Source organism: Girardinichthys multiradiatus, chromosome 6, assembly GCF_021462225.1.
Source record: "Girardinichthys multiradiatus isolate DD_20200921_A chromosome 6, DD_fGirMul_XY1, whole genome shotgun sequence".
NCBI classification, from domain to species: domain Eukaryota; kingdom Metazoa; phylum Chordata; class Actinopteri; order Cyprinodontiformes; family Goodeidae; genus Girardinichthys; species Girardinichthys multiradiatus.
Genome location: NC_061799.1, coordinates 19,094,186 through 19,119,669, shown reverse-complemented (window position 1 = coordinate 19,119,669; position 25,484 = coordinate 19,094,186). Strand labels below are relative to the sequence as shown.

Here is a 25,484-nt window from a genome sequence, read left to right as displayed (position 1 = left end):
TTCCTGGGTAAAAACTGGGCAAAGACAAAAAAAAAAAAAAAGGTATTTAAAATCACCAGAACTATGTTCTATGGTGTCTTAGTGTCTTGGTCATGACTCACTGTAGGATGGAGTGGGAGATGGTCAGACAGCTTGGGGGCCTCTTCTGTTGTAATGCAGGTGTTGCGTCAGTCTGTCGTGGTGGAGAAAGAGCTGAGCAAAAAAAGTAAAGCTCTCGATTTACCAGTCTGCCCACTTTCCTGCTTTCACCTAAGGTTAGAGATATGGATCATGGCTAAAAGAGTGAGATCCTAATTACAGTTAATTGAAATGTCCTCCTTCCATTGGGTGGCTGGGGTCACCCTTAGGGAAAGGGTGAGGAGGACAATCATGACCTGTTAAATCCAGAACACTCTGGAGTGACTAGATATCCCTTCTGGCCTGTGTACAAGTAGGTGTTCCTCCTTCGTTACCTCAGCAACCTGATCTCAGACAAGTGGAAGCGAATGCATTGATGGAATGCCTCACCCAATCAAAGGTTGTGTGGCAACACCAAATAAATTAAATAAAATAACAGTGGCATACATGTAGCTCTTTAGACTGTAGCACTGCAGTATACATTTCGAACCAGATAAAAGCTTCAGCATCATTGAGGGTTTTCTTACAGTGTCCACACTTTGCAGAACATGGGGCTGTCAACTTCGGATTGCTTGTAAGGGCAAATAGGTAATATAAAACCCAAGAAGGGGGCAATTTAGTTTACTTTTTTCTCCCAAGAACTTATGCTGCCCCCTGTGGAATGGCATCCTTGGTGGTGGCACACCACCAAGGATGGCACATATTCCTCACATCAGAAAGTCCCAGTGAATAATGATTTTAAATGGTTTTGGCCATTTCATTGTCATGACATTAAATGTTTGTTCATGGAAAATGTTTATGTTATCCTTATGAAGCATGTTTTCGATTTGTTAAATGGCTCCTATTTACGATTATCATGCTACAAAATGTATTTTGGAGATGCTGGATCATGAACTAAAGCTTAAAACCTCCCCATGAATCCAACATAAAAGATAAGGTTACATGTCAAATAAAGAAACAGACATCTCCAAAGGAAAAGAAACCATTTATTACATTCTCAAAACCACATATTATGTATCCGATTGGACAACAATATATATTGAGCTGTGTGACTGTTATTCAACTAGTAATAACCCTGTTGTACATTTTGTCATACAGGGAAACAAAAAAGGTAGTCAAACTATTTTTTTCGTTTGCACTTTTCCTAAATGTCTTTAATTTAAAAAAAATTATCACTGACTTTACAAGACGAAAGGTGGCGACACATGAAGACAATGTGGATAAAAGACTGACGGATAACTGAAAATGACGTCAAAAGAAACATGAACCCCAAATGACAAAATTGCTTTTGAACACCAACTGTTTTTTTGCTTGTTTTGTTTTTAAATTCTATGATTCTAACCTTCAATGTTACAACATCAGGACAAACAAAGACAGGCTTTGACACTTTGTGGTTAACATTCACAAAAATAGAGCATACGTCCACAGTGATTATGGTAATGGGTCCTAGGTACAAAGGTGTGAGGAGAACAAGGCTAAAAAAGATGACACTTGCAATAAAGGGACAAGAGATTACAGCTATCTCCCTGAGCAGCAAGCAGTGGGTCCTCACATTCTGCTCAAGAACTGCACAGCACCCCAAGTAAGACATTATCATCACCTTCGGAACAGTGTGTTATGTACATGAATGAAATGTAAACAGTTATGGCTGATTTTGTGGGGCAGACATGGAATAAAAATAATGAGGAAAAAAAAAGACTGACTGAAGTCTTACTGGCATTGAAGCAAAACTCAGGGGGCAGCTGGTAGCTCTGTCTGGCCTTGGACTAGTGTCAAGTGAGAAAGAAGAAAGTATAAGTGCTTGATATTTGGAAAGATGTTGGGTGTAGGACTAAAGGAGAGAAACTCCAAATGTACAAAATAATACAGTTGCATCAACCAACAGAGAGGTTTTATGATGCATATGGACCATCGCAATCCCAGCCTTGAGCTAACTGACAATTTCAGAAAAACACATCAGTGTACTCCTGCTGTACTGACTGCCTGTCAAAAACATCCGGCAGTGTTTCCTCTGTCATTATGTAGTCCGTTAAGTCATCTTTTGGCTTGGTCTCTCTTTTGCTTAGTTCACGCGTTTGTCCTCTTGTCTCTTTCGGCAGGGGTGGGCAGCAACAGTGCAGAGTGAAAGCCAGCAGTTCAAAATGCAAGGCATTTGATTCCTTCTTCTTTCTTTGCTTTGTGCGAGTTTGCTGCCTCCCCCTGCTAGGGTAAATCAGCAACAAGTGTCCAACCCCTCGCTTGCACGATGGCCGTCCCTTTGCTGTTGGGCCAAGAGGCGTTTGTTGCAGTGGAAACCTGAGATTACTGCCAAGAGAGGAAAAATCATCCAGAAAAAATAATATATATATAAAAAAAGATCTGAGTCCAAACATCAGTTGTGCCTCTATGTCCACTTTACTCCTTTTTCTCCCCCCACACTCACTTACTATTTCCATATTTTCATATAGATATTTATTTACATTCTTATTTAAAATATTTTTTTATAAATGTGTATATAAATTAAAGATAATTTCATCTTTTTGTGTCTCTAAGTGGCATTTACAAGGAAGGGGGTGTATGGGAATGAGGTTTTTCATTGCATTACAAAAGCCTATGAAAAGGCAGCACCTAACACTATTTACTGTGAATGAAACTGATTGCTGACTTCACTCTAGACAGTGAGTCAATTTCTATGTGTTTCTATGCATATCAGAGGAAACTCTGAACTGTGATCTTGGTCCCTAAGTGCAGATCAGTGAAAGGATGCATTAAAATGCATGTGCGTCCCTCTGAAATGCATAAAATAAAGAACTTCTGTCTAACATCTGAGATAATATTGATCACCGCCATGCCAGTTCTATGTGAGACACTTTGTTTAGAGTGGCAGGATTGTACATTCATCATTGTTTGGTTCTTATTTGTGCACTGGTGCTAATAGAAGAGGTACATTCATAACTACTTCATCAATCCACATTGGATCAATGCTTAAATATCTTTTAGAGCTTGGAGCTGTTACATGTGGGCTGCCGTGATTTTAATAAGATGCCCGTACACTGGTTTACAATGCTACAATTTGCAGTAGAGCAGGAGTATGTGTGTTATGTAGTGTAAGGTGCTTTGCCTGCTGGGATAGTGGAGGACTACTTTGGGAGACTGAGTATTTATAGTCCTGGATTGTCTCTTTAAATGCTGGTTTTCTATCGTTCTCTGTCTCACGTTTGCCTCCTCTACTTTCTAATGCACTCTCCTCATCTCTCTTTTTTTATCTCTCTCTCTAGCTGTCGGTGGAGTCTGGCAGAGGCAACTCGCTGCCAAAGACTTCCCGGTACAGGGGTGGAAAACTGTAGGCAGTCTCTGGGTGGACCAAACGGAAAAACTCCAGTTTGTCAACATGGAGGTTACAGATGGACTTCATTATGGGCAGCTTTGACAACATCTGCAAGGGATAGGAAGAAATAGAAATTCAATGAGCAAATATATGTGCTTAAATTCTGTAAATAGTTCTTTTTAAAACATTACAGGCTTTTTTAAACACACAACTCTATGTATCCCCAAAAAGAAGTGTAACCAAAATATAGAACGTTTCATAAAGACTTTGAGGAAAGTTTCTAATATATACCGTATATATTAACAGCAACATTTCTGTGTTTTTGATAATCTGGCAGCACAGGTGTTTCTCCTCTCATAGAGTCCTGTTTTAAACAGTGAACAATAATATAAAATTTTCCATAATGGGAAGATATTTGGTGCACACAGGTGTCAGCTCTTCTAATTGCTTTTTTATTGTGGCGTCCATCAGGTGTTTGTACTGTGCTGACCTGGGCTGTGCTATCTTGGCTTAATATTTTAAACATATACTACCATCTCTTTATTTTATTTTATTTTATCTTATCTTCTTCTATTTTACATATATAAATATATTATTCCAATTTTACTTTGTATTAGTGTTGTGAAGCACTTTGTGATCTGTGTCTTGAGAGGTGCTATATAAATAAAATTTTACTTACTTACTTACTTACTCTTTATTTTAGAAGCTGAAACTAGAATCTATGACACATCCATTCATGCAGTGTAAATTGAAAAACCCGGAAGATTTGCATAATGTGTATGTAAAGAAATTGAAGCTGATAATAATGTCTTTCCAGGCATAAAAACCCTGTGGGAGGGTCATTGTAAATTATGTTTTCAAATTGGAACTATGAAAGTCAAACAATTAAAATACCTGTATTATATTGCCTATATGCAATATAATCCAGCACATCAAGGTTTGTTTAAAAAGGGGCAGAGATCAATATACCAAACCTTAAAATTAAATTAAATCCATTGAATGTGTTTTATGTGTGAAAAAGTCAAATAACTTGGTTTTATTGCTTGTGTTTACCTTGTCCAATTTCTCATCAGAAGCACCACTCTTCTGTAGACTGTGCTGCAGAGCCAGGTAGACTTTCTCTTGGAGTTTCTGAACCTTCTGACCTTCTGTCAGCCAGTGTCGATCTACAAACGCAAAGATTTAAAATACAGTTAAGATATATAAATAGTATTTTAAACTGTATAGAGTGTGCATTTTCTGTTTTTGACAGCTACTTTATGCATTTAACCAAAGGGTTATTGTATAGATGAAATGCTGAAATCTCTCTCTAAACAGCAATTAACTACTAAGAGTTCAAATTAATAATTTGTGAGAGGCTATTTCAAAACCATTGTTCAAGTTGTTGCTTTGTCACAATAAAACAGAAAATACGTAAATCAAAAGCTGACAAATAGAAACATTGAGACAAAACAAAGACTTTGCTTAACAATCTTTTGAAATAAAATGAAAATCAACATATAACAATTCAATTAATGTTTAACTTTGAATTTCATATTAAGGCCTATTTTTTTTAATCTTACAAGCAAGTAAACAACAGCAGAGACATTTAAGACAATTATTTTACTGAACAATGTGTGGTTGTTCTTCAACATATTTATGATTGCTTGCATGACTGAGAAAAAGGAACAGAAATAATTACCAGGGGATAGAAGAACAGCAGCGCTAAACAGGGCCATCTCCTCATCTGAGAGCTGCAGACGACAGAGCCCCTTTCCCAGCTCAAACACAGCGCTCACCAGATCATCACACCCTGCATGCACAAGATAGTGCACCTGATAAGTGACTATACAAAATTAGAGACTCTAAGCCTTTTTAATTTAATCACTGAGCTAAACTATAATCTGCTCGGTTTCCAGAGTAAATAGAAATAAATGAGCCCTCTGTGTGTGCAAACTGTAAAAAACAAATTAAATGTCTATAAGGTTACCTGATGTTCATGGGAGTCTGACCTACAGTAGCTTACCTACTTCAAGTATAAAAACCATTTTTAATTTTCCTTCTACTATAGAGTTATGTACTAGGCATATAAAATAAATTCTGTGGTTGAAACTTTAGCAAAATGTGAAAAGCTTCAAGGTATATGAATGCTTTTGCAAAACACTGCATGCATTATCAAAATATATATTCTTTAGTTTCTCCCACTAGATGGCGGTGTAGCCTAATGTTAGTGATACTAAGGGGAGAACCTCAAGCTAAATATTTGGCTTCTCTTGCAGGTGTGATCTAATTTAAATGTCATACTGCAACTAGGACTGCAACTGTTTTCTTTTAGACAAAATCTGTGTTGAGACATCACACAGACATCCAACTGAAAAAAACCCAACCTTCAACTAAAAAAACTTGGTATTAAAAAGCATTCTGTAGTATATAGAAAACAATCATTCAGTTTACACAAGACACGTACAACTTCAGAGTTCTAAATGTGTGTTAACAACTTTTCTAAATTGATCCTTACCGAGTGCTTTGAAGAGCTGAGCTGGGGCAAATTTTCCATTGAAGAAGATGTTGTTGTTATTGCTGTTAAATGCACGGCACATGCGTATGAGTAGGACCTCCAGACAGCCTACAAATAGGTAGCCAGAAACAGGAATAGACACGGGGAGATGGAGAGAGAGGAAGAGGACGAAGAGGTAGATGGAGGACAAGGAAGGGTGCAAAAATGCTCCAAACATGCAAAAACATACAACAAATTGTCAATTTTGAGTCAGATTAGAGCACATGACAAAATTGGTCAAGTCAATAATTCAAAGTATAGTATAAATATGTATATAGGATAGTATAAATATGCAACAAGGTTTATTTTTCAGCCCAAACCATTTAAAGAATGTTAAAACATTGTCACATGGAAATTATGAATGAATAAATTTGTTTTCATAATTTTGTATTTCTCCCCAGTGTTTAGAGGAGGTTGGTATAAACAATTAAAACATTAAAAAAACAATATAAAATAACAGGCAAAGGCAGAAGGTTGGAGACAAAAAACAAGAAGGAAGGAATTTAGTTAGCAAGATTAAAACTTTGTTGACTCTAAACAAATTTAACTTTGTGAGCTGATATTTTGGAGTGTACACTGACCTGCTTTCAGTAATATAATCTGATCATTCTGGCACAGGTCCATAAAACCCGAAATACGCTTGGCAAACTCCACCACGTACTGGATGGCATTGGTGATGTGGTGTGCACACTGCTGCCACATCCACTCGGCCGACTGGACAGAGGACACAATCAGAGTATTACACCAAGTTCAGGCTGCCCTTTAAGATTCATTGTATGATACAATTAAGTAGATACAAATAAGAAGCTGGTATCTGTTTGATCTGCTATGTGGTTGCTAGAGGTAGCCCTGAAACTATCTTGGAAGCTGTAACCCAGATTTGGGAATGAAAGCATACTTAATCTAACAGTGCTCAAATTGAAAGGGGGCAAACTTTTCATTATGAGTCCTCAGCGACTAGGCTTAGTGTAGAGTTGTGTTTAATACAGTGGATTATGATCTTCTTATATTTCAACGTCAATAGATAATTTGTATATAAAGGAGTGTTTTCTCTAACAAGCACTTTTTAATTGTGATGTTATTCAGGGTTCTGTACTTAAACTGTAATGTTCTGTCTAGACTTTTAGCGGTTTCTATTATTTTCCCATTGTTTGTTGCAGATGAGCTCACATCCAATTTAACAGTTTTCCATCTGCAAGTTTTAAACCCTGGAAAACTCTGACTTACATAGAGATACATAATATACTAATTATAACACCTATATGCTGATGATCCTCATAATTACATACATCTAAAACTTGACACTAACTCTCTTGTAAACACTTGGTTAAAAGAAATGTTTGACAATAATCAAATAAATTGTTCATAACGACGTTATGAAACTTAGTGTATTTGCAAACTAAAGTTTAGTTGTTTTTTTTTTTGCATACCTTGTTTTGGAAAACTCGGGTTTCTTCGGGGGTATAATGTCCCCAGCTGAATCTTTTCATATCCTCTGCGCTGTATTGACATGTTTCCAAGTGAGACTTTACAATACTCTGAGTGATGTGCTCTATGAAGGAAAAATATACATATCCAAAGTCAGTGTTTTCTAGCTCTGAACATTTTTGAGGCTATTGCAGCAAGTTTATGCTTTGGAAAGACAGCGAGGGTATGGCAGACCCAAGGTGGTGCAGTTTTAACATCCAAAGATTAGTGTAACTATTAGATGATTTGCACCACTGAGTATTTCTAACAGTCCATTTTCTCATGTTATTTCTATAGCTTTCCCCCACCAGAAATAATACATTTAAATGAGGTCCGCAGAGCCTCACTGAAAACAGCTTCTTTTTGCCAGCAACCATATAATAAATCTGAAATGTATTTCTCCTTGAGGTCTCTTGATACCTGTGTGTAAAAGTATTTGGCCCTTTAATGAGTATAAATACGACACTAATACCATCCATTTGCCCGACTATTTTTGTTAACAGAGAAATAATTTACTGCTTCCCTGTATCACCATCATAATTTTGCTCTAATTCCACTTTACAGGTCAGTATGAAGTGCATCATAACTATGAGATATATCCTTGTTCTTGGTTATCAGTGAATTACCTTTGCATAGAGAAATGGTTAAGGATTAACCAAAAATGTATGTTCCAATAAATCAAATTGTAAAAAAAGGCAGAAAAATTACTTATAACTGATAAATTCTATTTTTCTTTAGATTAATTACCTGCTAGCAATATTATAAAGCTGGAAAATAATATGAATGAACCAAACGGCATGAGGAATATAAGCCTTTTAAATATCCATCTAATGATTGCTTTCCTTTGAGATATTTAGAAGAACCAAGACTTAAGCACTTGGTTACAAATTAAGATAAAGTTTGTGACTTTCATTGTTTAATACAAAAATGACCATTAGTTGTTATTGTTTTGTTTTCAGTCTCACCAAGGTCTGTTATTGAGCAGTCATCAGGCAGATGGTCCAAAAGTGAACGTCTCCGTCCCAGAAGCGAGTGTGTGAGCAGGAGTTGGGTCCCATAGCTGTCTGCTGTGTCCATTATGGTCTGCTGTGGGGAGTTCTGATTGGACGAGGAAGCAGAAGATGAGGACGAAGAGTTAGATGTGTTCCCGGTACTGGCTCCTCCTCCTCCCAGCAACTCCAGGCTGCAGTACTCGCTGGCCTCCTCGGGCGTCAATGGCAGGTCGAACAGGTCGGGCAGCTCAGTGATGTCATCTAAATCACTGAGGGTTGAGGTGGACCCCCCACTGCTGTAGGACTGGCTCAGGCCCTCCTCTCCGTCGTCAGCCCCACTGCCGCATCCACCATCCTCCCTGGGAAGAGATAGGGCGGTAGGGCTGCTGGAGCCCACACTCTCTTGAGACTTCTGATGTTTTTGGACCTCGGCGTAGAGGCTGTCTCGCTGCTTCTTTGACATGCGGCCAAATTTCACAGCTGCAGGGAGAAATGACATTTTATTACAGTAATAACAAACAATTCCTTCTTTACTGCAGAGCTCAGCTCAACTAATGTTTACCATCTCGGCTCATGCCCAGAGCCAGACACTTCTGCAGGCGGCAGTGCTGGCAACGATTACGGTTTGTTCGGTCAATTAGGCAGTTCCTCTGGCGGGAACAAGAGTACATGGCATTGTTCTGCTGGCTGCGACGGAAGAAACCCTAGACACACGAAAAAACATAAATCAATATCACACCTGCCCATTGCATGAGAACTATGCATGAAGGAAGTTGACTAAAGTTTCACCTTGCAGCCCTCACAGGTAATGACTCCATAGTGGATTCCTGAGGACTTGTCCCCACAGATCTTGCAGGGGATGACCTCGATTTGAGCTTCAGGACCAAAATGAAGACAAACCAGCAACACAGTTTAGAAAACGTGCACAATAATTAGTTTAACAGAGAGCTCTACAAAGAAATGATCAGTAGGTACAGATTGACACAAAAATTTATTAAGACTAATTTCAGAGATCAGAATCCCTTGAATCCCAGTGATCAACGACATACTAATTTTTCTGCATTTTTTTATGAAATACTGAAAAATCTTATTTTTCTTTCTATTTTCGTTGAATCATCACAACTAAATCCTTCCACCATTTTTGGTCTATGAAAACATAAACCATCATTATTTACTTCAATGGTAATTTTTTATTTAGCAAATCTCTGATACATAAATGGGACTAGCCTTGCAACGCCTTTATTTTTTGAAAAATTCGTATCTATTACCTATGGCAAAGGAACCTGCAGTGCTTTTTTCTTGCTTATGTGTTATAAAGTTTTATAGTCCTTCTAAAAAAATGGAATATGTAGGTTAGATGCCAAATTAAAAACTAAAATAACTTTATCCAGGAAAAGTCTGACCAGTGCTTTTCTTCTTTAGACAAAAAGAGTTGGACAAAGAGTTTCATATGAGTCCGTGTTTGGCTTGATTTTGCACCCGATGAGGCACAAAACCGCCCACTGTGAGTCTGCCTCTGTCTGAGCAGACTTGCTCTGTAAAGATAAATTTCCCCTGCAGTTTTTGTCCAGCTCTGCCCTGACATGTTTCGACAGATTTCTCAAAAAAATAATGAATGAATGAATAATGAATAAAAACTAACATAAAATAATCTTTTATATGGCCTTTGTGTTTTGCTTCATGATTTTCAGTGTATTTGAACATTTTTGTTTTAGGGTCAGATGTGAGGGTTTTAGCGACATTTAACTGTTAAGTTGCAGGTTGCAAACAACTGAACTTCATCCAAATCCAAAGGTCTGAAGGCTAATCAGTTTTCTTTGTCAAAGCTTTGAACATTACATTTCCCACACAGGAAAACAAATGACTCATTTGGTACATCCGGTTTATATGGATGTCTATAATATGCCAAAAGGTCTGTGAATGTAAATGTTAAGAAATCAGTCTGGTGAACTTAAACATCCATAATGCTACCATGCTACCTCATTGCAAACAAATATTAATATATTTTGCATTATTCATACCTTACTTTCTGTTTTGACTCTCTTTTACAGTTATGTAATAATATAAAAATTTCTCCCCAGATTACACTTCATCATCATTTGTTATTTTTATGTAGACCTTAGCTATTTTAACAGATGTAGAACGATGATGTTTATTGAAATGTGAGGATTGAGAGTAGAGAAGCCTTTCTAATAAACAGAAATGTGAGTGGAGGGAACACTCAGGAGGCAAGGCAAGCAAAGATCATAGTTTTTATCACAGCGAACTGAAAACAGTGTAAAAAGCTTCTTGAGATGTTTTTTTAACAGTGATACCAGATCCATCTGGATGTTTCCACAAAAGACCATGTGAAAAGCAACAAACAGGTCAGCAGAAAAAAAGAAGCGTAAACTTATACTGTTGCCCCACTTAAGCCTCAAAGAATATGTCTATAGCCATTATCTGTTTTTTTAACTAAAAAAAGTGCATTAAAGTAAATTGTGGGCAGAAAATGGTAAGAGCCTTTGATTTTGATTACATTTAATGAACAGGAAAAATCTGTTTTTTCAGTATCTGACCTGGCGATCACCAGTCAAAACCAATCAAGCAAAAAAATTGGCAGATTCTGATCTCTGGCTGGTTTATTGTTGCATCTCAAAGATCTGCTGAACAAAAATGTGCTAAATTCCCTTATACACTGAATCTTGCCACCAACCTAAATATTTTTGTGAAAAAACATGGGTGGAACACTCTCCTACAGTCGCAGCCCTTCTGCTGATCCTGTTAAAACTGCATTAGAAGCTTCAAACATGATAAATTAGAAATGCCTCTGAATATTATCTATGGGAAGGAAGACCAGTTCAAAGAAATTCCATTGCGAAATCCCAAAGGGCAATAAGATCTACCAAATATTAGGAGTGTGATCTTAACATTACGGCTGATAGCTACAAAGGCCTCAGGTTTCCTTTATGTGTGCTGTTATATAATCCCTTGCTGCTCCTCTCCAGGAGCCCTGCTAACAGCATTAAAAGGTTTAGACTTCCAGTTTATGAGTCTGGGAGCCTGAAACATGCCTCATTAACAGAGGTAACTGCATGTTTAAAACTACCTCTTTGTGATTCCCATGCTGAAGAAAATTAGCACCTACTTCATAGTGGAGAAGTATGACATAATCCTTTTTTTTCATGTGGGAAATTTGCCTTTTGTATTTGAGTCCTTTTCATTTTATTACCATAAAGCTTTCCTGCATTTTAGACTATATGAAGAACTAAATAAATAACTGGTCTTTGGGGCTAAGCTTTGGCTTGTATGAGGTTCTCATTATATGACAACCTTGAGTAAAACCAAGATGTATAACTGTTTTTATCAAAAGCAACAAGAAAACCCCCAAAATTTTTTTCAATGCTAACAAAATAATGAGAGTAGTACAGTCGTAACAATATTATATAAAGCACTATTTTATTGTGTATTTAGATTTTGATACATAGATTTAAGTAAAGGTATCGAATGAACTTCAGCTAAATTTATTAGTAGTTTTCAAGTCCTTACTATGCAAGATATTTACCCTTTTTTCATTCTGCTTTCTTTCTGCGTAACACAAGCATAACAACTTGATATTATCTGGTTAGATAGGCGGGTCATCAGATTGTGTAACAGATATTATGCCTGTAACTTCCCAACTCCTGTTTCCCTTAATGCAAGTTATAGGTGGTGCTCCTTTAGTTCCAGCACTATGATAACCTATACTTTTTGCTACCTGAAATATTTTTAAACAGCCAAATTTGTTTTTCATGTAAGAAAGAAAAAAAGTTTGTCTTTGGGCCAGCCGGCAGTGTGCTACAATTTGGAGAGGGGCAGCACTGCATTACTTTATGTTCCATACAGCTGGACAAAGCTCCGGACACTGTGTTACTTTTTCTGGCATCTCTCTAAGATGACTTTAAACAGTAAAAATGATAGAATGAAAAACATCTTTGTATTTTTGTAAAATGTAAAGCTGCTGTCACACCGTTTACAACCTTCCCATGTATGCTGCTGTATTGAAATCATTCATATTTGGGTCTAAGCCTAACCAAATTAAACGGCTTTAGGGGGGGGAATTAAGTCCTGTTACATGTGTGTCGCTTCTGATTGGTGCATTTGCTTTGGGATCAAGGGTGTGGAATTCACAATGTTGTTATTCATTTATTTATTTTTACGGATCAACTAACCTTCTGGCAACAAAATTTGAATGCTCTATGAGTGCCCCTAAACAAGCAGATAGTTATTAGACGCTTTAATCAGAAAGCAGTTCATGCCATCAGTTTCCAAGAACTAAACCCCAAATCAACTTTGTTTGCTGATAAACTGTATAAACTGGGCCTTAAGGGTGCTATCTTTATGTTACTGTGCTGTTTTCTTTATTTCATGTAAATGTCCGCAACATATATCCTAAAACCCTCATTGGATTGAACGGTGGTTACTGCAGTTGAATTCTCCTATTGGCTCAAACGGTACAGCTTGGTACATGCCTACGTCAAAGGCCCCGTGTTCCGGTATAAAATCGTCTCACTTAGACACACCCCACCCATAGCGAATGAGGAGTTAGAGTTGGTATTCCACTGCACCTTGAGCCGAAGCTCGAACTAATAAGGCCCAAGCCTGCTGGGCTCCATAAAGCCTCTTTTAACCTCCGGTGACAAGAGGGGGTGAAAAATCCTTCACATCAAAAGATCCATGGTGAACCTACCAGCTTCGCTCTGCTCACTCTCCATGTACTCCATGTACCAAACTAAGATAGCTGCCATTTTCCTTCGTCCACCTGACTACACCCCCGCTTAACCCCCTCCACTCATCCCCACACTTGGCACTGCCCATTTTGGTGGCATTTTTCAAAATTTGTCTAGGGGCGGAGTTATTATTTCACATGGGGTTTAGTTCCACTTTAAGTTTAAAACATCCTACATACAGAGAGGTAGATTGCAGCAAATAAAGTGTGTTGGTGCATACCCTTTTTACACATCCCCTCCCACCAAACGAGGAAACATGCATGCAGACAGATAGGATACCACATGACAGTTGCACATATGACACATACAAGAAGAAGCCTTTTTTTCCTGCTACAGATGCAATTACTTCAAGAGACAGTGGGCCTGTGTTTGCCATCCAGGGTGATCTGCCTCTGTATGGAAAACTGTTAAGGAATTCAGACGTTTTTGTTGCACTTTTGAGTTCTGGAACACAGAATTTTCCACTTTCTCTTCTGTTCTGCAAAGGCTCGTCTGCTTCTTTTCTAAAACTGTTGACTAAAATACTTCAAGTGATGAGGGCAGCTGCAGGCATGTAATGGAAAAATATCACCCTCCCTCTGCTCTCCGCCCCTCCCGTACCTCTTGATTATATAACTCCTGTCGGTGAGCATTCTTTGCAAACGCTCATTGAGCAAGCTCACTCCAGCAGCACTGTCCCCCCGCCCTCATCGGGCTCTTCGCTTCCTACTGGCTGCGCGGTGCTGGCTGCTGCCTCGACACTGGCTGAGTCATCTGTCACTCTGGGGCTGGAGCCTGTCAGCTCATGTGGATGTTCTGTCCCACTGACACACTTTCCCACTGCAGGCGGGGAGCGAGGAGGGAGAGAAACCAGCGTTCTGTCCAAACCAGTTTTAAGGTGGAGCTGAACAATGCTAAAACTTCACCACAAACCATTTCTGTGCTTACAGAATTTGCAGTGTTACATAACTATGGGGTAAGAACGCTGTCAAAAACAATGTGTATGTAAAGACGGCAATTGTGGTTTATTCTTTATGAATACAATATGCTATAACAGTTTGTGAATACGATTTATTTTCTTTGAGAATACGAATTGACATCAGCGACTTGGCGTCACGTGATCTCAGGCTGGCTAGTGGAGCACAGTTCAGTCGATTCGCTTTGCGCATGCGCTGTCACACTCCTCACCGCCAGTAAACGTAGTGCCAGGATTGGATGACGGAAAAAGGCAATGGGAGATAATTCAGTCTAAAAGGAATATTAGGAACAGAGGGGATATAGCGGGTGAAATCAAGAGGATTTTAAATAAAGGATTGTTTTTATTTTTATGAAATACAAAACTGAAACATAGAATATAGTGGGTGGAGTTATACAATGATGTACAGTAGGTGGCGATATGCACCTCTGAGTTTGTTGCATACCACCAACAGAAGAAGAAGCAGCAGCACTAGCGCCAAGATAACGGACCAAGAGCATATATTAACGACATTAAGACATATATAAACTTAACATTACCTGGCTTCGTACCGTAGTTTCTTGGTCCGTTATCTTAGTGCTAGTGCTGCTGCTTCTTCTTCTGTTGGTGGTACGCAACAAACTCAGAGGTGCATACCGCCACCTACTGTACATCATTGTATAACTCCACCTACTATATTCTATGTTTCAGTTTTGTATTTCATAAAAATGAGTTATCTCCCCGTACCTTTTTCCGTCATCCAATCCCGGCACTACGTTTACTGGCGGTGAGGAGTGTGACAGCGCATGCGCAAAGCGAATCGACTGAACTGTGCTCCACTAGCCAGCCTGAGATCACGTGACGCCAAGTTGCTGATGTAAATTCGTATTCTCATAGAAAATAAATCGTATTCACAAACTGTTATAGCATATTCTATTCATAAAGAATAAACCACAACTGTAAACTTAAACTTTGTGTTTGTAATTTCTTGAAGCTGTAACATTTTATTTTGTGTTCTTATAGAGAAAATTTACAATACCTCTTTTGGATTTTACTTATGCACAACTACTGACTAATATGCACACATTTCCGTCTTTACATACACATTGTTTTTGTCAGCGTTCTTACCCCATACATAACAAGCTTAAAAAAGAAACAAGTTAATTCATAGCATATATCCTTACTTTTCTTCAATATATCTCCTCATTGTGCGGTTTCGGTAAGATGATATCAATGTTGTATGACTGTCATGGTACGGGCTGTACAGCACACTCAAAATGCTCAATCCTTGAACTTAACCGTCTGCTTTCCCGCCCCTCTGCCTTCTCCTTTGACATTCGGCTTCCGCTTTTTATATTCTATGGGGTGTGCTGAGAGTCAGAAACCATCCTAACCAGCTACAATACACACAAACACACACACACATACATATGCATACACTTGCCCATACATTCCTACTGCACAGCCTTCGTGGATCTTTGATATACAAGCACAGTCAGAGATGCATTACTTTAAAGCTGCTTGTCATACCTTTCTGTAAAATCTCATGGTCAGTTTATTCTGTTTGTTTTATTGGTATTATGTAACTGTGATAATATCTACTTTCCCACAAACAAGCTTCTTCAAAAGCATGCCTATGGTGACATCACATGAGGCATGTGATGATCAGATTTCCTTTTTGATTAGCGTTTCTCTTCTAGCATTTTTCCACTGAAGGAACATTCGTTCTTGAACCGGTTCTATTCGGGTGTCTTTGAACTTTGGTGTTTTGTTGAGCATTGACATGTTTCCAACAGTTTTGGGAACCAAGCATGTTCGCCGAGAGTTTGCACCTTGGAACCTCTTTTCCTCTGTGAAAACATGTGTCATCGGTTTGAAATCACGTTCGGGAACTGGAACGGGCTTTGAACAGCGTTGGTGGAAAAGGGGTATTCTTGTTTTCTTTTTATTTGTATGTTTTTTATGAAATTCCTCCGTCAGCGCTGTTTAATTGTACCTAGGATCGAAGATAAACTATTTGAGCATTATATGAGAAGGCTGTATGGATTTCAAAAACATGTGGTAGCAATAAAACTGGTTTTGCACCTATTTTCATTTGAAAGCTGCTCAATTAAATCTTCCCAAAGGCACAAACTCACCCACTGCCAGCATGAGAAGATTTTGAAGGATGTGAGCCTATGGGCTAAAAATAGTTTTGGTGCCTCACCCTCAAAAGTTTATTTTAGCATGCAAATTATAATAGACTGATAGTTAGAGTCACATTAAATTTAAGCTTTTTAGGCCTGAAAAGATCCTCACAAATACAACATTGTCTCTAGAAAAGTCTTCATCCATACAAAAAAGACTTCAATAGAGTGATGAAATGTAGTCATATAAATACACAGAAAACTAAGAAGAAAGCATTGTGCGTGTGCATAAGGTGAACTTGATTTGTTTGGGAAGTTGGAGCTCAGATCTGAGAATGATTTGAATACATTTAAGATCCAAGTTAGAAAACCAGTCGGATTAGCTTATAGGTGTAATGGTAACGACTACGTTTTGTGCTTGGCAGCCATCAGAATCAGAATCAGAATCAGAATCAGAAAAGCTTTATTGCCAAGTACGTTTTTGGACATACAAGGAATTTGTTTTGGCGTAGTCGGTGCAATACAGTACAAGTTAAACAGTACAAACATATCTACAATATAATATAAATATAAGTGCACAGTTTTAAGTGAGTGAGAGTAAATATAGAGCAGTATAAGATGCAAGAGCAATACAACAGTGCAGGTGATCATTGTGCAAGTAAAGCAGTGCAAGTAAGCAGGAGTCCAAGCTGAGCGTTAATGTAACGCATAGAGTTACAGGTTACAGGTGTCCTGTCAGCAAAAAAAGGGGGGGTGTGGGGGAAAGGGGGAATGTCAGGGTGGTTTCCGGGCTTTGTTAACCAGGCTGGTGGCAGATGGGAAAAAACTGTTCTTGTGGCGTGAGGTTTTGGTCCGGATGGACCGCAGCCTCCTGCCAGAGGGGAGAGTCTCAAAGAGTCTGTGACCGGGGTGGGAGGGATCAGCCAGAATCTTCCCTGCCCGCTTCAGGGTCCTGGAGGTGTACAGTTCCTGGAGCGACAGTAGACTGCAGCCAATCACCTTCTCAGCAGACCGAATGACACGCTGCAGCCTGCCCTTATCCTTGGCTGTAGCAGCGGCGTACCAGATGGTGATGGAGGAGGTGAGGATGGACTCAATGATGGCTGTGTAGAAGTGCACCATCATAGTCTTTGGCAGGTTGAATTTCTTCAGCTGCCGCAGGAAGAACATCCTCTGCTGGGCTTTCTTGATGAGGGAGCTGATGTTTGGCTCCCACTTGAGATCCTGGGAGATGATGGTTCCCAGGAAGCGGAAAGATTCCACAGTGTCAATTGTGGAGTCACAGAGGGTGATGGGGGCAGGTGGGGCTGGGTTCTGCCTGAAGTTCACAACCATCTCCACTGTCTTTAGAGCGTTGAGCTCAAGGCTGTTCTGGCTGCACCAGTCCAACAGATGGTCCACTTCCCATCTGTACGCGGACTCGTCACCATCAGAGATGAGTCCGATCAGGGTGGTGTCGTCCGCAAACTTCAGAAGCTTGACAGACTGGTGACTGGAGGTGCAGCTGTTGGTGTACAGGGAGAAGAGCAGAGGAGAGAGAACACAGCCTTGGGGGGAACCGGTGCTGATGGTCAGGGAGTCAGAGACATGCTTCCCCAGCCTCACGCGCTGCTTCCTGTCAGACAGGAAGTCAGTGATCCACCTGCAGGTGGAGTCGGGCACACTCAGCTGGGAGAGCTTCTCCTGGAGCAGAGCTGGGACGATGGTGTTGAAGGCAGAGCTGAAATCCACAAACAGGATCCTGGCATAGGTTCCTGTGGAGTCCAGGTGCCGGAGGATGAAGTGAAGGGCTAAGTTGACTGCATCATTTACAGACCTGTTGGCTCTGTAGGCAAACTGCAGGGGGTCCAGGAGGGGGTCGGTGATGTCTTTTAGGTGTGAGAGCACAAGGCGCTCAAAGGACTTCATCACCACAGAGGTCAGGGCGACGGGTCTGAAGTCATTAAGCCCTGTGGTCCTTGGCTTCTTGGGAACAGGGACGATGGTGGAGGACTTGAAGCAGGCTGGCACATGACATGTCTCCAGTGAGGTGTTAAAAATGTCTGTGAAGACTGGAGACAGCTGATCAGCGCAGTGCTTCAGGCTGGCTGGTGAGACAGAATCCGGACCAGCAGCTTTCCGGGGGTTCTGTCTCCTGAAGAGTTTGTTGACGTCCCTCTCCTGGATGGAAAGAGCCGTCCTCGGCGTGGGTAGGGGGCTGGTGGGGGTTGGAGGTGCCAAGGCCCCTCTTGGGGTTGGGGAGGTGGGGGTGGTGGATTGTGGCTGCAGCTGTTGGGGGGCGTCGTGGGAGATGGTTGCAGGACTGTCCCTTTGTCTTTCAAAGCGGCAGTAGAACTCGTTCAGGTCGTTGGCGAGGCGTCGGTCGTTGATGGAGTGGGGGGCTTTCGGCTTGTAGTTGGTGATTTGCTTGAGCCCTTTCCAGACAGACGCAGAGTCGTTGGCTGAGAACTGGATTTGGAGCTTCTCAGAGTACAGTCGTTTGGCCTCTTTCACTGCCTTGCCAAACTTGTACTTGGCCTCTCTGTATATGTCTTTGTCCCCACTCCTGAAGGCCTCTTCCTTATCCAGTCTTAACCTTCTGAGTTTAGCTGTGAACCAGGGTTTGTCGTTGTTGTAACTCACCCTGGTGCATGATGGTACACAGCTGTCCTCACAGAAGCTGATGTAGGAAGTCACAGCCTCTGTGTACTCGTCCAGACTGTTGGTAGTAGTCCTGAACACATCCCAGTCTGTACAGCCTAAACACGCCTGGAGATTCTCCACAGCCTCACTGCTCCACTTCCTTGACGTCCTCACAACAGGTTTGCAGAGCTTTAGTTTCTGCCTGTATGCAGGAATCAGGTGGACCATGATGTGGTCGGATTGGCCCAGTGCAGCACGTGGGACGGCATGATAAGCGTCTCTGATGGTGGTGTAACAGTGATCCAGAATGTTGTCCTCTCTGGTCGGACATTTTATAAACTGTCTGTATTTGGGAAGTTCGTGGGTCAGATTACCTTTGTTAAAGTCACCAGCGACGATTACTAAGGAGTCCGGGTTGGTCCGCTCCACACTCAGTATCTGGTCGGCGAGCATGCGCTGTGCGACCTGCACGTTAGCTTGCGGTGGGATGTAAACACCGACCAGGATGAACGAAGCGAACTCACGGGGGGAATAGAAAGGCTTACAGTTTATGATGAAGGATTCCAGGTCTGGAGAACAGTGCTGTTGAATCACTGTCACGTCGTTGCACCAACCACTGTTGAGGTAAAAACAGATTCCTCCACCTTTCGCTTTGCCGGAGAGTTCCGTGTCTCTGTCCGCTCTGTAGAGCTGGAATCCTGCCAGCTGCAGCGCAGAGTCCGGTATTAATCCACACAGCCACGTCTCCGTGAAGCACAAAACTGCCGATGAATAAAAGTCCCTGTTTTTCCCCAACAACAGTTGTAGTTCCTCCATTTTGTTGGGAAGTGAGCGCACATTAGAGAGAAATATTCCAGGTAACGGTGTTCGTAGTCCACGCTGGCGAAGACGTACCAGCACCCCAGCCCGTTTCCCTCTCTTCCGGCGTTTCACCGCGTGAACAAAGGTGAGCGCACCTTTGACCAGAATGTCCAAATATTCCAGAGCAGTAGGTAGAAATGTTGGAAATAACTCCTCTGGTGTAGTAGCCCTGATGTTCATGAGTTCTTCTCTGGTGAGAGAGCTCCGGGTACCATCACAGAAGACCGTTTTAAAGCAAAAAACAAAACAAAACAATGCGCACCAACACGCCGAGGCGACCATCTGCGGCGCCATCTTGAAAAAGAACATTGTTCTAGTGTTGAACATTGTGGTTCTGTTTGTTGGCTTCCCACTTTCCCTGTTGTTAATTCCAAATTCAGGAAGCATTCTTGTGGTATTCCAAACTAGGAACTCGCAACATTCAACTTTTAAGAACAAACAGAATCAAGTTTGTAATTGTTGTATGGTGTCTAGTGTTAGCTTAGAGGTAGAGCAATGACATCATCCTCTCCAAATAGTGATGTGTGGGTTATCCTACACTAAAATCCAACACATCAGTACACCTTAGAGTATTATGAGCTAATAGGTTGTTTTTTTTTTGGAATCTCAAAGAGTGCAGTGTTTGCAAGACAATAATCCCCCTTCACGTCGCCCCCCTGGTAAAGTCTTGCTATGTTTTGTTCAGACTGAGCTAATTTGAAGCCCTGAGTGAACATTTTCCTGTCAAAGAGATCAATTGACAAATTGGCCCCTGACATATTTAATGTGACCCACTTGACCATAACCTTGTAAATAAATGAGGACCAATGCAATTAATCTGCATGCATGCAAGCTAAGAACTAAAACCAGGAAATAAACAGGTGGCCGTTTAAGATCTGAGAATTAAAATAAAGAACCAGGTCTGCAAGAAAATGTGTAAATAGTGAAATAAAGATGACAGTATGTCCAAAGTTTGAAACTATCAACTATCAGTAAGGGAGATTTGTGTTTACTATTGTGAAAACTAAAGAAAAAAGATAAATATGCCAATTTGGAAAGCTCTGACAAGCCTATTATATGCTTTTTTGCTTACAAAGTGACATTAAAGGCCAATTGCTAATCAGAATATGTACTGCTTATCAATTAACTGAATAATCTCAAAGCAGTATGACTAGTGGGGACCAATTTAACTGCCTGTCGAGAATGGCTGAGAAGCAAGAAGAGCAATTACCGTTAACCCTGAATATCCCTGTTGACCAGCACTGAATGTTTTTAACCTTTCGCTCTCTTGAGAGACTGAGCATTTCAGAGATATCAATACCAGCACTGCTTTCTGTTTATAACGTGATGCATAAAGTCTGGAGGGGTTTAGGTTCATCACAAAATATGTAGCGACATCTGCAAAGAATAACTGAGCAGAAAATCGCAAAACAAGAATGAATGTTTTTGAGTAAAGCAGGTGTTTTCAGCCCCAGGGCCGCAAACCTTTATGCAAAACAGAGAAAAATACATCTTTAACGGACGGGACAAACACGTTGGCCTCTTAGCGTTTATCAGCCAGCTAAATTTAAAAGCTTGTTATCTCTACAAAAAAAGTAATCCAGCAGAGGGTGTGGTGGGCTTAAGGCAGAAGGAAAATCACTGACTCTGAGCTTCCAGCAGTTCGCTTCTCTGTATGCAACAGGGAATGATCAGGTGATCAGTGTCCAACATGCCCCATGGCCAGTGTGTCATGCAGTCAGTGTGTCAGTGTGTCAAAGGAGAATGTTGATCTTCGGTAATGTGACACACCTAGCAACATCTCACCTGACAACCAGCATGCACATGAAGTTGCCACCCCATCTTTTATAACCTATCCCTAGAACCTGTTGAAGCACAGGTAAATATTGTTTCTTTCACAATGCAAGGTGTCAATGGCATATGAAACAGAATGATGACAGTCAGCTAGTTGCTCTCATAATTTCATGTGGTAGATATTTTTTCCTTACCATCTCCTGATGAAACAAAATGAGAGAATACATTCAGGGAAATGTGGAAGTATCATGGAGCTCCATATATTTAAAAAACAGCCGTTCTGTGCTAAAAGTATGGGGAATAATTTCTGGAGACTGTTATATCCCTAAAATTAGGATGTGTTTGGATGTATTTGCACAACTTTTTTGGGGGAGTCAGAATCCCACATCTCTAACACTTACCTCTCACAAGTACATTGAAAATGTGTTCCTGCTTTAAAATAAAATACAATGTGAGTGCAGTGCAGAGAAGGATGAGAAATGTGCAGAATGTGTACAGTCTGGCCGGTCGCTGCTGGTGTGTTAGGTGGACTCTTTCTATTTTAAAAGATGCAAATACCACTGGAGGCTGGGCTGGGGCCCACAGAGGGGGAACTGGAACAGAGCTGAGCACTTCACTGGCCTCTCATGCAGGGTGTCTGTCCGTGTGTGACATGAGTCTTATGATCTTTCACTGGGGCTGTAAAACATTTTGTGGAAGCACACAGATATCTAGCTACCTGCTACAGTAGAGCAGAGGAAGTATCAGTGCAGACTTCATAGCAAGCCTTTACAGTATGTTGGCATACCAAAACTGTAAGTGAGAACACTAAATTGTTCAGATTGCAACTTATCTGGTCAGACCAGTGTAAAAAAAAAATGCTGATGTTTGTTGTGGGAGAGTAAAGAGCAGGTTGTGTGCAGAAAAAAAAAAATAATTTTTTTGGTCCAGCCTGCAAAGAAAAGACTGTAGTTTGTTTACATTTGGATATCCGGCCAGAGAGGGAACCTCCCTCCACCAAAGGCCCTGAAGTTTCTCTGTCTGGCCCCCCTTCTTTTTTTCTTGAGCAAAAAAAATCTATTTCCTCCCCAACAGAGATAAGACAACTCTTTGTAAGTCAACTTTACTCTTGCAAAAAGGGTTAAAAAAAATGTTATATTGTTGGCCAATGCAAATAAAAAGAAAGACATGCAGCAGCTTAAAACATTTGAAAGGGTATTGAAGCCAAGTGCTGCAAGTGAAGTTTTATAAAAAACAAAGTGTTAGAGCCAGCCCAATGTGTAAGCAAACAAAGCAACAGTTTGGGGCATCCTAACCAACTGGTGGGCAACAGGTGTGCTAAAAATGTCACAAAGGTCAAGCTTACTAATGTAGCTATTTGTACGAGTGATTAATCAGCGAAACAAACTAAACGTGTGATGTTTGGTATTTAAATTCATAATGTAAATGCTTAGAAGTATCCTGGCTTAGTATTTAAATCAGTAAAATTAAGCCTTTTTTTATGTAAAAAATATTAAGCCTGGTGTGTACCTAATTAAGTGTATAAATGCCACCAGAACTGGCTCTGGCCCAGGGGCCCCACATTCCCCTAAATAAGGCCATGCATTCAAGCAATACACATTTAGCTGTAAATTCAGTTATTGTTATATATGCTGTACCTGATATCACTTTCCAACTATAAAGACCATATTGGATAAATAATGGTGGAACATTTTGACATTAATATTTGTTGAATTGTTGTTCTCGATGGTATTTAAAGGCCCCCGAGGTGAAAACCATTTTAATGGGGTACATGTCCAAGAACAAATCCTTTTTGCCTCAATAAAATTCCAAAATTATACCAAAAAGCTGCCACCACTGAACAACATAGCTCCTACAGATCCCCTTCAAAACATTACAAGAAAGTCCAATTGGTTTCAACAAAAATTTTAAGAAATAAAGAAAGGCTTATGAATAATGTACATTACAGTTTTTTTCACATGGGATTGGATTTTATATTAAAAATTCATTATAAACTGTTCAAACATATAAATACTGCATTACATGTGCAAACTTGAAAGTCAGAATGTCCATCTTAACTTTATTCTTTTTCCCAACATGTCTTCTCCTGGCAGCTTCGGCAAGATTTTGAGGGTTTCATCTTTAAATGGTTTTACAAAAGCACCATGTTGTAGTGAAGAAGAATATGATGTAGATCGTTGGCCCCAAACGTTTCAGCTAATGACCGACAAAATAACAATGACCCCAATTATCATTCAGTCATTCAGTTTTTGTAATCTCACGTGACATTCAGAACATAAATATGCTTTTATCATTTTAATTTTGTTATTTACTTTGATTTCTCAAGAGGATCTCAAGACTTTGTTGATTTCCCACCCCCATAGGAAAACTGACCCTAACTTTGGGAAGCACTGATTTAGATCAGGGATTCTGCACTGTTCATGTTTTTTTTTAAATTGTTTTATACATGTTATTGTTTCCTTTTATTTTGATGCGCCATCAATTATGTGTTTTGTATGGTGTTACGTCAACCAACGCCCCTGGACCTCAAACAGCCTTGGGCCGCATCTGGTGACTGTAGACGCAAAAAAAAAAAAAAAAAAAGGAACCTGCACCGCTGAAGCCAGCGCAATATTGTTTTTTTTTTTTTGCAATTTATTGCAGTAAAATACAGTGTAGCTCCTATTGGGATTGCACTGTGCGAAACATGGTGCTGCGTGTTTTGCCGTCACGAAGCTTCCCGGAGCCCTCCTCCCCTCCCTCCGCTGTGTACGCTGTATAATGCTGCGTGACATAACTAGGTCAGTGGAACAGCCGAGTTTCTCTCCCTCCGCAACTCACACTGTCGGCCATGCTGACACAGCCATCACACCACTACAACTCCACAGATTGAGTTTGTAACCTCAACATTGCAAAGAAACACTTCCAATTATAATATTCACCTATTTCAAACTAATAAATTCTATTTCACAAATCCATAATCAACGTATAGTCTCACAGTAAACGCACTTCCTGATGTGTCATTACTCTACACTAACAGATGCTAATTTAAAAGTATTAAAGACAATTTCATTAACATTGTAAGAAACCTGATAAGGTCGATTACATAAATGTAGTTTTAGTTAACAACAACCTCCCCAAGCCCCTCCACCCCCCTCACCTTATTGCATAACGTCTAACATGGATCCCAAGAAAAAAACAATCAACATTAGTCTCAGTTAAAGGACTGCTCAGATTTCTTTTAAGAACATACCAATGATGACACCGCCGTGTGTTGTAAAATGCACCATTACGCGTGCAGGAACCACAGTTTAAGCAGTTGTTAAGTTGTTCTAAATTTCACAAAACGAAAACATGTTGTTTTATGTACCAATATTTATTCTCTTATTTAAGCCTCATTCATCCAGCTCCTGATCATTGCACTTGATGTGAATTTTGGTGTTTACGCAGAACGCCGCCTCCGGTTCTGTGCGGCCATAATCCAGTTAAGAGGGATTAGTGCGCACTGGGAGAAGAGCAGGAGCTCTTCAGAGTCCCTGTGCGCACACATGTGGCTGCAAATCCAACCCAAAACCAATAACACTTAGCGTGGCTACACAGGCACTGATTTATTTCCACATATTAATAATTATAAAAAAAATCCCTTACCTCTCATTTTGATGTTTTCTTTATTTGTGGGCAGGGCGGTGAGGACTCGACGACATGAATTCAGTGTTGGAAAATAGAAGATAAGTGAATAAAGCGCTGGAGGCAGACTGAATTGTCTCTCTAAATATTAACTTAGTCCCAAAAACAGAAAAAAGGAAAACAAAAAGTAGCAAAAACTCCTTGTATTTATCGCTCGATCAAGTTTGAGCAAAATAAAAGAGTGAAGGAAATAGCTGTGGATCTCATCGTAGCCTTGCGTACGCACAGACGAGTAGCGTCTCCTCAACTTTGTTTTTTTTTTTTTTTTTTTTTTTGACAGACTGGATCCTCACGATGAAGGAGCGCTGTTCGAAACCCCCCCCCCCCCTCTTTCT

At 40.2% G+C, this 25,484-nt stretch overlaps 1 protein-coding gene across 1 annotated transcript; it reads right to left on the bottom strand.

Moving 5' to 3' along the window:
* Positions 1-1,083: 1,083 nt before the first annotated feature.
* On the bottom strand, positions 1,084-25,484 carry LOC124870171 (nuclear receptor ROR-beta-like). Its single transcript, XM_047368685.1, has 10 exons — positions 25,111-25,484; positions 9,209-9,294; positions 8,982-9,123; positions 8,393-8,899; positions 7,391-7,512; positions 6,542-6,674; positions 5,922-6,029; positions 5,106-5,216; positions 4,478-4,590; positions 1,084-3,532 (listed from the first exon to the last, which is right to left on the bottom strand). Exons 1-10 carry the CDS (start codon positions 25,115-25,117, stop codon positions 3,371-3,373), a joined length of 1,491 nt encoding a protein of 496 aa, XP_047224641.1. The 5' UTR covers positions 25,118-25,484; the 3' UTR covers positions 1,084-3,370.

What these genes read in the sequence shown, in the direction of transcription:
- LOC124870171 (XM_047368685.1), bottom strand. An exon ending in TTACCTGTGAGGGCTGCAAG is followed by an intron (nt 9,124 to 9,208) that starts GTGAAACTTTAG and finishes TCGTGTGTCTAG; the next exon opens with GGTTTCTTCCGTCGCAGCCA. An exon ending in TCAGCTCTTCAAAGCACTCG is followed by an intron (nt 5,217 to 5,921) that starts GTAAGGATCAAT and finishes TTGTGCATGCAG; the next exon opens with GGTGTGATGATCTGGTGAGC.